The sequence below is a fragment of the Carcharodon carcharias genome, assembly GCF_017639515.1.
Source record: "Carcharodon carcharias isolate sCarCar2 chromosome 35 unlocalized genomic scaffold, sCarCar2.pri SUPER_35_unloc_4, whole genome shotgun sequence".
Taxonomy (NCBI): Eukaryota; Metazoa; Chordata; class Chondrichthyes; order Lamniformes; family Lamnidae; genus Carcharodon; species Carcharodon carcharias.
In genome coordinates, this window is record NW_024470720.1 from 1,350,434 (window position 1) to 1,365,288 (window position 14,855).

At 66.2% G+C, this 14,855-nt stretch overlaps 1 protein-coding gene across 1 annotated transcript in view; it reads left to right on the plus strand.

Annotated features, from left to right (window-relative positions):
• Positions 1–12,984, plus strand: part of sema3gb (sema domain, immunoglobulin domain (Ig), short basic domain, secreted, (semaphorin) 3Gb) — a 105,948-nt gene extending 92,964 nt beyond the window's left edge. The window contains exons 16-18 of the mRNA XM_041181432.1: positions 2,320–2,387; positions 11,437–11,570; positions 12,637–12,984. Coding sequence (XP_041037366.1) covers positions 2,320–2,387; positions 11,437–11,570; positions 12,637–12,984 — 550 coding nt within the window. The remainder of the gene's footprint in view (positions 1–2,319; positions 2,388–11,436; positions 11,571–12,636) is intronic.
• Positions 12,985–14,855: the final 1,871 nt, after the last annotated feature.

A 14,855-nucleotide genomic window follows, 5' to 3' on the forward strand; every position in this document is an offset into this window, starting at 1 on the left:
GATCTGGAGAGGTGGGGGTGGGGGATGGGAAGGGTTGTGGGTGGGGGATGGGGAGGGTTGGGGTTGGGGGATGGGAAGGGTTGTGGGTGGGGGATGGGGAGGGGTGGGGGTGGGGGATGGGGAGAGTTGGGGGTGGGGGATGGGGAGAGGTGGGGGATGGGGAGAGGTGGGGGTGGGGGATGGGGAGGGGTGGGGGATGGGGAGAGTTGGGGGTGGGGGATGGGGAGAGGTGGGGGATGGGGAGAGGTGGGGGTGGGGGATGGGGAGGGGTGGGGGATGGGGAGAGGTGGGGGTGGGGGATGGGGAGAGGTGGGGGATGGGGAGGGGTGGGGGATGGGGGATGGGGAGAGGTGGGGGTGGGGGATGGGGAGGGGTGGGGGATGGGGAGAGGTGGGGGTGGGGGATGGGGAGGGGTGGGGGATGGGGAGAGGTGGGGGTGGGGGATGGGGAGAGGTGGGGGATGGGGAGGGGTGGGGGATGGGGAGAGGTGGGGGTGGGGGATGGGGAGGGGTGGGGGTGGGGGATGGGGAGGGGTGGGGGTGGGGGATGGGGAGGGGTGTGGGTGGGGGATGGGGAGGGGTGGGGGTGGGGGATGGGGAGGGGTGGGGGATGGGGAGAGGTGGGGGTGGGGGATGGGGAGGGGTGGGGGTGGGGGATGGGGAGAGGTGGGGATGGGGGATGGGGAGAGGTGGGGGTGGGGGTGGGGGATGGGGAGGGGTGGGGGTGGGGGATGGGGAGAGGTGGGGGTGGGGGATGGGGAGAGGTGGGGGTGGGGGATGGGGAGGGGTGGGGGATGGGGAGAGGTGGGGGTGGGGGATGGGGAGAGGTGGGGGATGGGGAGAGGTGGGGGTGGGGGATGGGGAGGGGTGGGGGATGGGGAGAGGTGGGGGATGGGGAGAGGTGGGGGATGGGGAGGGGTGGGGGATGGGGAGAGGTGGGGGTGGGGGAGAGGTGGGGGTGGGGGATGGGGAGGGGTGGGGGTGGGGGATGGGGAGGGGTGGGGGTGGGGGATGGGGAGAGGTGGGGGTGGGGGATGGGGAGGGTTGTGGGTGGGGGATGGGGAGGGGTGGGGGTGGGGGATGGGGAGAGGTGGGGGTGGGGGATGGGGAGAGGTGGGGGTGGGGGATGGGGAGAGGTGGGGGTGGGGGATGGGGAGAGGTGGGGGATGGGGAGGGGTGGGGGATGGGGGATGGGGAGAGGTGGGGGTGGGGGTGGGGGATTGGGAGGGGTGGGGGTGGGGGTGGGGGATGGGGAGGGGTGGGGGTGGGGGATGGGGAGAGGTGGGGGTGGGGGATGGGGAGAGGTGGGGGATGGGGAGGGGTGGGGGTGGGGGATGGGGAGAGGTGGTGGGTGGGGGAGGGGCTGGGTAGGGTAGGGGAGGGGAAGGGGTGGGGGTGGGGGATGGGGAGAGGTGGGGGATGGGGAGAGGTGGGGGATGGGGAGGGGTGGGGGTGGGGGATGGGGAGAGGTGGGGGTGGGGGATGGGGAGGGGTGGGGGTGGGGGAGGGGGAGGGGGTGGGGTGGGGGAGGGGGAGGGGGTGGGGTGGGGGATGGGGAGGGGGTGGGGTGGGGGAGGGGGAGAGGTGGGGGTGGGGGATGGGGAGAGGTAGGGGTGGGGGATGGGGAGGGGTCGGGGTGGGGGATGGGGAGGGGTGGTGGGTGGGGGAGGGGCTGGGTAGGGTAGGGGAGGGGAAGGGGTGGGGGTGGGGGATGGGGAGGGGTGGTGGGTGGGGGAGGGGCTGGCTAGGGTAGGGGAGGGGAAGGGGTGGGGGTGGGGGATGGGGTGAGGTGGGGGTGGGGGTGGGGGATGGGGAGGGGTGGGGGTGGGGGATGGGGAGGGGTGGGGGAGGGGGATGGGAAGGGGTGGGGGATGGGAAGGGGTGGGGGAGGGGGATGGGGAGGGGTGGTGGGTGGGGGAGGGGCTGGGTAGGGTAGGGGAGGGGAAGGGGTGGGGGTGGGGGATGGGGTGAGGTGGGGGTGGGGGTGGGGGATGGGGAGGGGTGGGGGTGGGGGATGGGGAGGGGTGGGGGAGGGGGATGGGAAGGGGTGGGGGATGGGAAGGGGTGGGGGTGGGGGATGGGGAGGGGTGGTGGGTGGGGGAGGGGCTGGGTAGGGTAGGGGAGGGGAAGGGGTGGGGGTGGGGGATGGGGTGAGGTGGGGGTGGGGAATGTGGACGGGTGGGGGTGGGGGATGGGGAGGGGTGGTGGGTAGGGGAGGGGCTGGGTAGGGTAGGGGAGGGGGAGGGGGAGGGGTGGGGCGGGGTCAGCGATGTCCCACGCTCCGCCAGCTGACCGTTCGTTTGCCTTTCTCTCTCCCCAGGCGCAGTCGGAGACAGGATGTCCGGCACGGCGACCCCTTGAGGCAGTGCAGGGGCTACAACATGAAAGGTGCGGAGACCGGCCGGAGGGGGGAGGGGGCTGGGGGGGGGTTGTTGGGGGAGTTGGTGGGTGGAGGTGGTTGGGGGTGGTGGGGGAGTTGGTGGGTGGGGGTGGGGGTGGTGGGGGAGTTGGTGGGTGGGGGTGGGTGGAGGTGGTTGGGGGTGGTGGGGGAGTTGGTGGGCGGGGGTGGGTTGGGGGTGGTGGGGGAGTTGGTGGGTGGAGGTGGTTGGGGGTGGTGGGGGAGTTGGTGGGTGGAGGTGGTTGGGGGTGGTGGGGGAGTTGGTGGGTGGGGGGGGGTGTTGGGGGAGTTGGTGGGTGGAGGTGGTTGGGGGTGGTGGGGGAGTTGGTGGGTGGGGGGGGGTGTTGGGGGAGTTGGTGGGTGGAGGTGGTTGGGGGTGGTGGGGGAGTTGGTGGGTGGAGGTGGTTGGGGGTGGTGGGGGAGTTGGTGGGTGGGGGGGGGGTGTTGGGGGAGTTGGTGGGTGGAGGTGGTTGGGGGTGGTGGGGGAGTTGGTGGGTGGAGGTGGTTGGGGGTGGTGGGGGAGTTGGTGGGTGGAGGTGGTTGGGGGTGGTGGGGGAGTTGGTGGGTGGAGGTGGTTGGGGGTGTTGGGGGAGTTGGTGGGTGGAGGTGGTTGGGGGTGGTGGGGGAGTTGGTGGGTGGAGGTGGTTGGGGGTGTTGGGGGAGTTGGTGGGTGGAGGTGGTTGGGGGTGGTGGGGGAGTTGGTGGGTGGAGGTGGTTGGGGGTGGTGGGGGAGTTGGTGGGTGGAGGTGGTTGGGGGTGGTGGGGGAGTTGGTGGGTGGAGGTGGTTGGGGGTGGTGGGGGAGTTGGTGGGTGGGGGGGGGGTGTTGGGGGAGTTGGTGGGTGGAGGTGGTTGGGGGTGTTGGGGGAGTTGGTGGGTGGAGGTGGTTGGGGGTGGTGGGGGAGTTGTTGGGTGGAGGTGGTTGGGGGTGGTGGGGGAGTTGGTGGGTGGAGGTGGTTGGGGGTGGTGGGGGAGTTGGTGGGTGGAGGTGGTTGGGGGTGGTGGGGGAGTTGGTGGGTGGGGGGGGGTGGGGGAGGAGTTGGTGGGGGAGGTGGTTGGGGGTGGTGGGGGGAGTTGGTGGGGAGGGGTGGGGGTTGGGGGAGTGGTGGAGGTGGGAGAGTGTGAGGTGTGGTTTGTGGTGGTGTGTTGGTTTGGTGGGGGGTGGGTGGGTGTGTGGTTGGGGGGGTGGTGTTGGGGGGTGTGGTGTGGGGAGGGTGGGGTTGTTGGGGTGGTTGGGGGTTGGGGGTGGGGGGTGGGGGGGAGTTGGGGGGTGGTGGGGGTGGGGTTGGATTTGGGTGTGGGGGTGGGTTGGTGGGTGGGGGTGGTGGGGGAGGTGTGGTGGGGGGGTGGGGGCGGGTGGGGGGGGATGTGGGGGGGGGAGTGTGGTGGGGGGGGGGGGGGGGCGGGGGTGGGGGTGGGGGGGGGGTGGGGTGGGGGAGGGGGTGTGGTGGTGGGGGGGTGGAGGGTGAGTGTGGTGGGTGGAGTAGGTGGTGGTAGAGTAGGTGTGTGGAGGTGGTTGGGTAGTTGGTAGGGGAGGGTGGTGGTGGGTGGTGGTAGTTGGGGAGTTGGTAGGATGTGGGGTTGGGGGGTGGGTGGTGGGGTGGGGTTGTGGGTTGGGAGGGGTGGTGTTGGAGGGTGGAGTTGGTGTTGGTGGGGTGAGTGGGTAGGAGAGTGTGGTGGGAGGTGGGAGTTGGGGTGGGTGGAGGTGGTTGGGGGAGTGTGTGTGGGGGAGGGAGTTGGTGAGGTGGGGGTGGGGGGGAGGTGAGTGTGTGGGAGGGTGTTGGTGGTTGGGTGTTGGTTGGAGGGTGGAGGGGTGGTGGGAGTTTGTTGGGAGTGGGTGGTGGTGTGAGTAAGTGGGGTTGAGGGGTGGTTGGAGGGTTGTTGGTGTAAGTTGTGGAGGAGGTTGTGGGTTGGTGGTGGTGTTGGGGTAGGGGAGGTGGGTGGAGGGTGTAGGTGGGGGGTGTGGGGTGGGAGTTGGGGGAGTGATGTGAGTAGTGTGTGGGGGGTGGAGAGTTGGGGTGGGGGAGGAGGTGAGTGGGGGAGTTGTGGGGGTAGGATGGTAGGTTGTAGGAGTAGGTAGTGTGGTAGGGGGTGTGGTGGGGGGAGTTGGTGTTGGTGGGTAGGGGGTGAGGGTGGAGTTGGATGGTGTGTGGAGGGTGGTGGTGGGGGGGGTGGTGGGGAGTTGGGAGGCGTAGTTGTGTGTGTGTTGGTGGGTGGTGGTGGAGTGGGGTGGTTGGGGGTGGGTGGTGTTGGAGTGGAGTGGCTGGGGGTTGGGGGTGTGTTGTTGGGGAGGTTGGAGGGTGTGAGTGGTTAGTGGGGTGTGTTGTGGGGAGTTGGTGGGATGGGGGTGGTGGTGGGGGTGGTGGGTAGGAGTAGTTGGTGTGGTGTGAGGTTGTGGGTTGTTGGGGTGGGGGATGGTGGTGGTTGAGAGGTAGGGTGGTGTGGGTGGTGGGTGGTTGAGGGGGAGTTGGTGGGTGAGGTTGGGGGGTGGGTTGGAGGGGTTGGTGGGGGAGTTGTGTTGGTGGGGTGGTGGTGTAGAGTTGGTGGTTGGGGGTGTGTGGAGGGTGAGGTGGTGGGTGGGGGTGGTGGTGGTTGGGTGGTGGTGGGTGAGTAGTGGTGGAGGTGGAGGTGGGGGGGGAGTCGTGGTGGTAGTTTGGTGGGTGGAGGTTGGTGGGGGTTGGTGGGGGGTAGTTGGTGGAGTGGTTGTGAGGGGGTGTGGGGAGGGAGGTGTGTTGGTGTGGGAGTGGGGTAGTTGTAGTGGTGTGAGAGGTGGTTGGGTTGGGTGTGAGGTAGGGGGAGTTGGTGTGTGGGTGTGTTGGGGTGTGGGTTGGGTGGATGGTTGGTGACTGGAGTGGTGGGTGGGGGGTTGGTGGTGGTGGGAGAGGTGGAAGTTGGTGGGAGTGTGGAGGAGGAGGTGGTGTGGGTGGTTTTGGGTGAGTTGGTGGGTGGTGGGGGTGTGGGGGAGTTGGTGGGTGGGGTTGGGGGTGGTGGGGGAGTTGGTGGGTGGGGTGGGGTGTTGGGGGAGTTGGTGGGTGGAGGTGGTTGGGGGTGGTGGGGGAGTTGGTGGGTGGAGGTGGTTGGGGGGTGGTGGGGGAGTTGGTGGGTGGAGGTGGTTGGGGGTGTGGGGGAGTTGGTGGGTGGGGGGGGGGTGTTGGGGGAGTTGGTGGGTGGAGGTGGTTGGGGGTGGTGGGGGAGTTGGTGGGTGGAGGGTGGTGGGGGTGGTGGGGGAGTTGGTGGGTGGAGGTGGTTGGGGGTGGTGGGGAGTGGTGGGTGGAGGTGGTTGGGGGTGTTGGGGGAGTTGGTGGGTGGAGGTGGTTGGGGGTGGTGGGGGAGTTGGTGGGTGGTGGGGGAGTTGGTGGGTGGAGGTGGTTGGGGGTGGTGGGGGAGTTGGTGGGTGGAGGTGGTTGGGGGTGGTGGGGGAGTTGGTGGGTGGGGGGGGGGGTGTTGGGGGAGTTGGTGGGTGGGGGGGGGTGTTGGGGGAGTTGGTGGGTGGAGGTGGTTGGGGGTGTTGGGGGAGTTGGTGGGTGGAGGTGGTTGGGGGTGGTGGGGGAGTTGGTGGGTGGAGGTGGTTGGGGGTGGTGGGGGAGTTGGTGGGTGGAGGTGGTTGGGGGTGGTGGGGGAGTTGGTGGGTGGAGGTGGTTGGGGGTGGTGGGGGAGCTGGTGGGTGGGGGGGGGGGTGTTGGGGGAGTTGGTGGGTGGAGGTGGTTGGGGGTGGTGGGGGAGTTGGTGGGTGGGGGGGGGTGTTGGGGGAGTTGGTGGGTGGAGGTGGTTGGGGGTGGTGGGGGAGTTGGTGGGTGGGGGGGGGGTGTTGGGGGAGTTGGTGGGTGGAGGTGGTTGGGGGTGTTGGGGGAGTTGGTGGGTGGAGGTGGTTGGGGGTGGTGGGGGAGTTGGTGGGTGGAGGTGGTTGGGGGTGTTGGGGGAGTTGGTGGGTGGAGGTGGTTGGGGGTGGTGGGGGAGTTGGTGGGTGGAGGTGGTTGGGGGTGGTGGGGGAGTTGGTGGGTGGGGGGGTGGTGGGGGAGTTGGTGGGTGGAGGTGGTTGGGGGTGGTGGGGGAGTTGGTGGGTTGGGGGGGGGTGTTGGGGGAGTTGGTGGGTGGAGGTGGTTGGGGGTGGTGGGGGAGTTGGTGGGTGGAGGTGGTTGGGGGTGTTGGGGGAGTTGGTGGGTGGAGGTGGTTGGGGGTGGTGGGGGAGTTGGTGGGTGGAGGTGGTTGGGGGTGGTGGGGGAGTTGGTGGATGGAGGTGGTTGGGGGTGTTGGGGGAGTTGGTGGGTGGGGGGGGGTTGTTGGGGGAGTTGGTGGGTGGAGGTGGTTGGGGGGTGGTGGGGGAGTTGGTGGGTGGAGGTGGTTGGGGGTGGTGGGGGAGTTGGTGGGTGGGGGGGTGGTGTTGGGGGAGTTGGTGGGTGGAGGTGGTTGGGGGTGGTGGGGGAGTTGGTGGGTGGAGGTGGTTGGGGGTGGTGGGGGAGTTGGTGGGTGGAGGTGGTTGGGGGTGGTGGGGGAGTTGGTGGGTGGAGGTGGTTGGGGGTGGTGGGGGAGTTGGTGGGTGGGGTTGGGGGTGGTGGGGGAGTTGGTGGGTGGGGTGGGGTGTTGGGGGAGTTGGTGGGTGGAGGTGGTTGGGGGTGGTGGGGGAGTTGGTGGGTGGAGGTGGTTGGGGGTGGTGGGGGAGTTGGTGGGTGGAGGTGGTTGGGGGTGGTGGGGGAGTTGGTGGGTGGGGGGGGGTGGTGGGGGAGTTGGTGGGTGGAGGTGGTTGGGGGTGGTGGGGGAGTTGGTGGGTTGGGGGGGGGGTGTTGGGGGAGTTGGTGGGTGGAGGTGGTTGGGGGTGGTGGGGGAGTTGGTGGGTGGAGGTGGTTGGGGGTGGTGGGGGAGTTGGTGGGTGGAGGTGGTTGGGGGTGTTGGGGGAGTTGGTGGGTGGAGGTGGTTGGGGGTGGTGGGGGAGTTGGTGGGTGGAGGTGGTGGGGAGTTGGTGGAGTTGGAGGGTGGTGGGGGGTGGTGGGGGAGTTGGTGGGTGGAGGTGGTTGGGGGTGGTGGGGGAGTTGGTGGGTGGAGGTGGTGGGGTGTTGGGGGAGTTGGTGGGTGGGGGGGTGGTGTTGGGGGAGTTGGTGGGTGGAGGTGGTTGGGGGTGTTGGGGGAGTTGGTGGGTGGAGGTGGTTGGGGGTGGTGGGGGAGTTGGTGGGTGGAGGTGGTTGGGGGTGGTGGGGGAGTTGGTGGGTGGAGGTGGTTGGGGGTGGTGGGGGAGTTGGTGGGTGGAGGTGGTTGGGGGTGGTGGGGGAGTTGGTGGGTGGGGGGGGGGTGTTGGGGGAGTTGGTGGGTGGAGGTGGTTGGGGGTGGTGGGGGAGTTGGTGGGTGGAGGTGGTTGGGGGTGGTGGGGGAGTTGGTGGGTGGAGGTGGTTGGGGGTGGTGGGGGAGTTGGTGGGTGGGGGGGGGGTGTTGGGGGAGTTGGTGGGTGGAGGTGGTTGGGGGTGGTGGGGGAGTTGGTGGGTGGAGGTGGTTGGGGGTGGTGGGGGAGTTGGTGGGTGGAGGTGGTTGGGGGTGGTGGGGGAGTTGGTGGGTGGAGGTGGTTGGGGGTGTTGGGGGAGTTGGTGGGTGGAGGTGGTTGGGGGTGGTGGGGGAGTTGGTGGGTGGTGGGGGAGTTGGTGGGTGGAGGTGGTTGGGGGTGGTGGGGGAGTTGGTGGGTGGAGGTGGTTGGGGGTGGTGGGGGAGTTGGTGGGTGGGGGGGGGGGTGTTGGGGGAGTTGGTGGGTGGGGGGGGGTGTTGGGGGAGTTGGTGGGTGGAGGTGGTTGGGGGTGTTGGGGGAGTTGGTGGGTGGAGGTGGTTGGGGGTGGTGGGGGAGTTGGTGGGTGGAGGTGGTTGGGGTGGTGGGGGAGTTGGTGGGTGGAGGTGGTTGGGGGTGGTGGGGGAGTTGGTGGGTGGAGGTGGTTGGGGGTGGTGGGGGAGCTGGTGGGTGGGGGGGGGGTGTTGGGGGAGTTGGTGGGTGGAGGTGGTTGGGGGTGGTGGGGGAGTTGGTGGGTGGGGGGGGGGTGTTGGGGGAGTTGGTGGGTGGAGGTGGTTGGGGGTGGTGGGGGAGTTGGTGGGTGGGGGGGGGGTGTTGGGGGAGTTGGTGGGTGGAGGTGGTTGGGGGTGTTGGGGGAGTTGGTGGGTGGAGGTGGTTGGGGGTGGTGGGGGAGTTGGTGGGTGGAGGTGGTTGGGGGTGTTGGGGGAGTTGGTGGGTGGAGGTGGTTGGGGGTGGTGGGGGAGTTGGTGGGTGGAGGTGGTTGGGGGTGGTGGGGGAGTTGGTGGGTGGGGGGGTGGTGGGGGAGTTGGTGGGTGGAGGTGGTTGGGGGTGGTGGGGGAGTTGGTGGGTTGGGGGGGGGTGTTGGGGGAGTTGGTGGGTGGAGGTGGTTGGGGGTGGTGGGGGAGTTGGTGGGTGGAGGTGGTTGGGGGTGTTGGGGGAGTTGGTGGGTGGAGGTGGTTGGGGATGGTGGGGGAGTTGGTGGGTGGAGGTGGTTGGGGGTGGTGGGGGAGTTGGTGGGTGGAGGTGGTTGGGGGTGTTGGGGGAGTTGGTGGGTGGGGGGGGGGTGTTGGGGGAGTTGGTGGGTGGAGGTGGTTGGGGGTGGTGGGGGAGTTGGTGGGTGGAGGTGGTTGGGGGTGTTGGGGGAGTTGGTGGGTGGGGGGGTGGTGTTGGGGGAGTTGGTGGGTGGAGGTGGTTGGGGGTGGTGGGGGAGTTGGTGGGTGGAGGTGGTTGGGGGTGGTGGGGGAGTTGGTGGGTGGAGGTGGTTGGGGGTGGTGGGGGAGTTGGTGGGTGGAGGTGGTTGGGGGTGGTGGGGGAGTTGGTGGGTGGAGGTGGTTGGGGGTGGTGGGGGAGTTGGTGGGTGGGGGGTGTTGGGGGAGTTGGTGGATGGAGGTGGTTGGGGGTGGTGGGGGAGTTGGTGGGTGGGGGGGTGGTGTTGGGGGAGTTGGTGGGTGGAGTTGGTGGGGGGTGGGGAGGAGTCAGTGGGTGGGGGTGGGGTGGAGTCGGTGGGGGGGAGTCGGTGTGGGGGTGGGGTGGAGGGGGTGGGGGGATGGGGGTGGGGTGGGGGGGGAGTCGGTGGGTGGGGGTCTGGGTGGGGGGAGGCCGGCTGCGGAGGGCTGAGCTGCTGGACACAGACCCCACCGAGCGAGACCTTCCTCATTCCGGCTGCGGGGAAGAGCCCGTCTCCGGACCAAGCCTCGGGTACGAGGGGGTGCAGGCTTTGCCAAGGGTTATTCTTTTAGGAAGCTCGGAGCTGGCCCTTCGGCCCCTCGAGCCCGCTTCTGCTGTTCAATAATATCATCCATCTCAGCGCAACCCCCTCCCACCAACCCTGGGATCGAGGGTGACCCGCTTCCTCTCCGGGTCGGTGGGTATCGAGCTGGACAGTGACTCCCACCCTCTCCGGGTCGGTGGGTATCGAGCTGGACAGTGACTCCCACCCTCTCCGGGTCGGTGGGTATCGAGCTGGACAGTGACTCCCACCCTCTCCGGGTCAGTGGGTAGATGTAGCGTTCAGAGCCTCGCGCACTGGGCTTCACCTTCCCGACGTTGTCTCTCGACGTGGACACTTCCTGAGTGAACCTTCCATATTTTGGTCAGTCACAGGCCAGATCCTGCTTACCCCCCTCTCTGTCCCCCCCAGTCTCCCCATACCCCTTAATTCTCAGACTGTCGAGAGATCTCTCGCTCTCAGTCTCGAACGTACTCAACTGGGCTCGAGAATTCCGAAGATTCCCAGCTCTCCGAGTGAAGACATTTCTCCTCATCTCCGTCCAAAATGGTCCACCCCCTTATCCAGAGACTGTGACCTACCCCCCCTCCTCCGCCCGTGTTCTAGACCCCTCAGCCCCCCGGCAGGCAGCGGGGGTTGGGTGTGGGGTGGGGGTGGGCGGAGGGGGGGTGGTACAGCTTCTAAGTGCACCTCACATTCTCCCCTCTCTCTGGGTAAAGACGTTTCTCCTGAATTCCACCCCCCCCACCGATTGGATTTATTAGGGACTGTCTTATATTGATGGCCCCCCCCCAGTTCTGGTCTCCCCCCAAACAAGTGGAAACATCTTCTCTATGTCGACACTATCGAAACCCCCTCCATCATTTTAAAGAGCTCGAACAGGTCACCCCCCCACCACCACCCCCAGCCTTCTCTTTTATAGAGACAAGAGCCCCGGTCTGTTCAATCTTTCCCGATAGTTATAACCTCTCTATTCTGGGATCTTCCCTGTGGATCTTTTACTGCACCTTCTCCAGTGTCTCTGTATCCTTTTCATAATGTACAGACCGGAACTGTGCACAGTGCTCCGAGTGTGGTCTAACCGAGGGATACGGAGACCGGAACTGTGCACGGTGCTCCGAGTGTGGTCTAACCGAGGGATACGGAGACCGGAACTGTGCACGGTGCTCCGAGTGTGGTCTAACCGAGGGATACGGAGACCGGAACTGTGCACGGTGCTCCGAGTGTGGTCTAACCGAGGGATACGGAGACCGGAACTGTGCACGGTGCTCCGAGTGTGGTCTAACTGAGGGATACGGAGACCGGAACTGTGCACAGTGCTTCGCGTGTGGTCTAACCCAGGGACATGTAGACCGGAACTGTGCACGGTGCTCCGAGTGTGGTCTAACCGAGGGGTACGGAGTCTGGAACTGTGCACAGTGCTCTGTGTGGTCTAACCGAGGGACACAGAGACCGGAACTGTGCACAGTGCTCCGAGTGTGGTCTAACCGAGGGATGCGGAGACTGGAACCGTGCACGCTTCTCCGAGTGTGGTCTAACCGAGGGATGCGGAGACTGGAACTGTGCACAGTGCTCCGAGTGTGGTCTAACCGAGGGATACGGAGACCAGAACTGTGCACGGTGCTCCGAGTGTGGCTGTAGCCAAGTTTTGGTACAAGTTTGATGTAATTTCTCTGTTTTCTTTTGGATAGAGTGAAACTTTATGAATTCCTTGCCGATTAAGGGTTGTATGAATCTAACAGAGCAGTAGCTCCTGTGCCACCAGAGGGAGATACAGCTCTCGCTTTGTGTTCCCTCCCGGTTAATTCTCTGGATTTCCTTCTGCAGTGAGCAGGATGATTTCAGATACAGTGCAGTTTGGAGTGGAGGGAAGCAGCACATTCCTGGAGTGTCGGCCACAATCACCCCGGGCAACCACCAAATGGCTTGTCCAGCAGGATCGGTCTGCTCGAAGGAAGCTGGTAAGAGGAACGATGACCCGATGAGGCCCAGTCTCCTCGCTTAGTCTCTCTCCCTCTCTCACTCCATCCCCACCTCAGATTCAGAAAGTCAAGGGTTCAACCGGACCCCCCAAAAAACCCTCCCATAGTGCGGCGCTCCCTCAGCGCTGACCCTCCGACAGTGCGGCACTCCCTCAGCACTGACCCTCCAACAGTGCGGCGCTCCCTCGGCACTGACCCTCCGACAGTGCGGCACTCCCTCAGCACTGACCCTCCAACAGTGCGGCGCTCCCTCAGCGCTGACCCTCCTACAGCGCGGCGCTCCCTCAGCGCTGACCCTCCGACAGCGCGGCGCTCCCTCAGCACTGACCCTCCGACAGTGCGGCGCTCCCTCAGCACTGACCCTCCCACAGTGCGGCGCTCCCTCAGCACTGACCCTCCGACAGTGCGGCGCTCCCTCAGCACTGACCCTCCGACAGCGCGGCACACCCTCAGCACTGACCCTCCCACAGCGCGGCGCTCCCTCAGCACTGACCCTCCGACAGTGCGGCGCTCCCTCAGCACTGACCCTCCGACAGTGCGGCGCTCCCTCAGCACTGATCCTCCGACAGTGCGGCGCTCCCTCAGAAACTGACCCTCCGACAGTGCGGCGCTCCCTCAGAAACTGACCCTCCGACGGTGCGGCGCTCCCTCAGCACTGACCCTCCGACAGTGCGGCGCTCCCTCAGCACTGACCCTCCGACGGTGCGGTTCTCCCTCAGCACTGCCCCATAAGATCGGAGGACCGGTACTGAGGGAGTGCTGCACAGTTACTCCAAAGAGCTGATCTGGGTATTAGCCGGTCGCAACGCTTCTGGGATCTTGCTGTGCGCGAGTTGGCTGCCCCACTTCCTCTGTTGCCACCGCAGTTGCCCTTGCCCTGGCCTGTCCTGAGGCAGCGATATTTGCTGCAGGAACGCCTGTTGTTGCATTCAGTCTTTTCTGTAACTGTGAAGCACTTCAAGGGCCGCAGCAGCCATTTTGACGGCTCGGTGATGTCCAACGGTTCTCGCTTGCGCTAACGGCCTCTCCGCTCTCCCCCCAACAGCTGCGTCGGGACAAGAGGTTCCTGAAGACGGACCACGGCCTGCTTGTCCGCTCGCTGGAGCCCCGGGACACTGCCATCTACCACTGCGTGACCACCGAGAACAGCTTCAGCCACACCGCCGGGCGGGTGGACCTGCGGGTCCTCGACAGGGCCGCCGTGGACGCCGCCTCTTGGAGTCCCGGGCGGGAGCCCCCCGGGGATGCCCTGCCGGTCCGGGAGAGCCGCCCCGGGTCGCCCGCTGGTGGCAAACCCCCTCGCCTCCAAACCGAAGCCGGAGCCATTAACCAGTATTGCCAGGACTATTGGCTAGAGATCAGACGCTCTCTGAGACCAAAGAGGGCCTCCTAGGGGCTAGTGGGTGGGGGGGGGGGGGGGGGGGGTGGTGCGGGGTGAGGGGGGGATTGCGGCCGACATCACGATGAGGCTAGAACTGGAAACCAGCTGGTCGGCTTGAGTGTGCGGCGCGGTCGCTGACTGAGCCGGGTCTGGACCGAGCGGTGATGGCCGACTCGCTGTTGATTCTTCCCTGGTAGTGTGGGCATCGCTGGCATTAGGTGCCCACCCCCTGTGCCCTGTCCCTTCACCCCCCACCCACCCCAATCCACCCATATCCACTCCTCCCCTGTCGGGCAGACCACCCCCCCCCCCCCCACCCACTGTCAGAAGGTTGGCGGGAGCTGGAGGTTGGGGGGGGGCGGGGTGGTATCTCATTCCCCACCCCTCCCCTAACCCTGGCTCCCAGTCCTGCCTTGCCCGCCAGCTCTGGTGGGTGCCGGGGTCGGGGGGGAGGGGCTGCGATGGATATTCGGCTACGGTCTGCATCGCAGGAGTTGGCAGAGTTGTATCCCAGCGACCCCCCCCCCCACCCTCATCCCTCCCTAGAACCCTACCCCCCACACGCCCTGCAGAAGCGAAGGGAAGGGAACCCTGGCTGATTTCACCCCCCCAACTCCAGCATCCAGCCAGAATGAGGGCTAATCAGACCCCACCCACCAGGCCACACCGTTACGGGTTGGGGGGGTGGAGGCTGGGGAGCGATGGGTTGGGGATAGGGAACGGAACTGGGGAGTCCACCCCCCCACTCCCGTGCGACAGCCGGTGGTGAGCTTGTCGATAAACCCCGCCTTTTTGCCATCCCCGACCAGCGCTGGCTGGGTGGGCCGAATGGCCTGGTTCTGCACTCTCCAGGTCCCGTGAGCTCCTCCTCCCCACGGGGACCTTTCGAAGAAATTTTATGTTCGGGGGCAGAGGCGCGAAGAGGGATTGTCCGATGTTTGGGGGGGGCGGTGGGGCACGGTGTGTTCTGCGAGCTGTGCAGCGCGTAAAGGGCCGCAGCAGCACCAAGGGGGGGGGTCCTCTGCCTCTCCGTGGCTGCGGGATCCACTCCGGAGTCGTGGGGCCACACTTTAGTTCATGTTTCATTCTCCCCGCCTGTGGTCCTGGGGGTTTCTTGCCTGCCGGCCCTTTTTCTCGCATCCTCGGTTGCCCCTTAAAAGGCTGTCGCTGTCACTGAGGTGTCTCTGTGCAATCAGGAGGTGCGAGGCTGACCCCGCCCTCCAAAGCCTGGCTGATTTGGTTTTCCTGCCAACCTATTTATTCTGTCTTGTACATAGTCCTGTATCCCTTCACGTGTAGGTGTTCAGTAACGATACCAAAGATGGAGGAGCTGGGTTGTTCTGTCCGTGTGCAGTTGTACGAGTGTTAAAGCCGCAGATCGTTGCTCATGATGAGGCCTCATGTTGCCGACATTCTCTTGAAGCAGAGGGGGAAGCGATGGAATGATAGCAAACCTAAAATCTCCTCCACATATCCTCGTGAACCCACTCAGCACAGACACGACATTCCTCTCCTCCACAACAACAATTGCATTTATATAGCACCTGTAATATAATCCAAATGTCCTCGAGGCACGTCACACGAACGATTAAAGTGACCCCAAAACCCACACCGAGGAGAAATGAGGGACAGGCAACCGAGAGTTCGGTCACAGAGGTCAGTTTTAAGGAGCATCTTAAAGGAGGAGGGAGAGAAAGAGGTGAAGAGGTTGAGGGAGGGAATTCCAGAGCTCAGGGATAATCCCCAGGCAGCTGAAGGCCCGGCCGCCAATGGTGGAGCGATGGGAATCGGGGGATGCTCAAGAGGCCGGAATTGGAGGAGCGCAGAGATCTCGGAGAGTTGTAGGAGGGTTACAGAGATAGGGAGGGTTGTAGGGGCTGGAG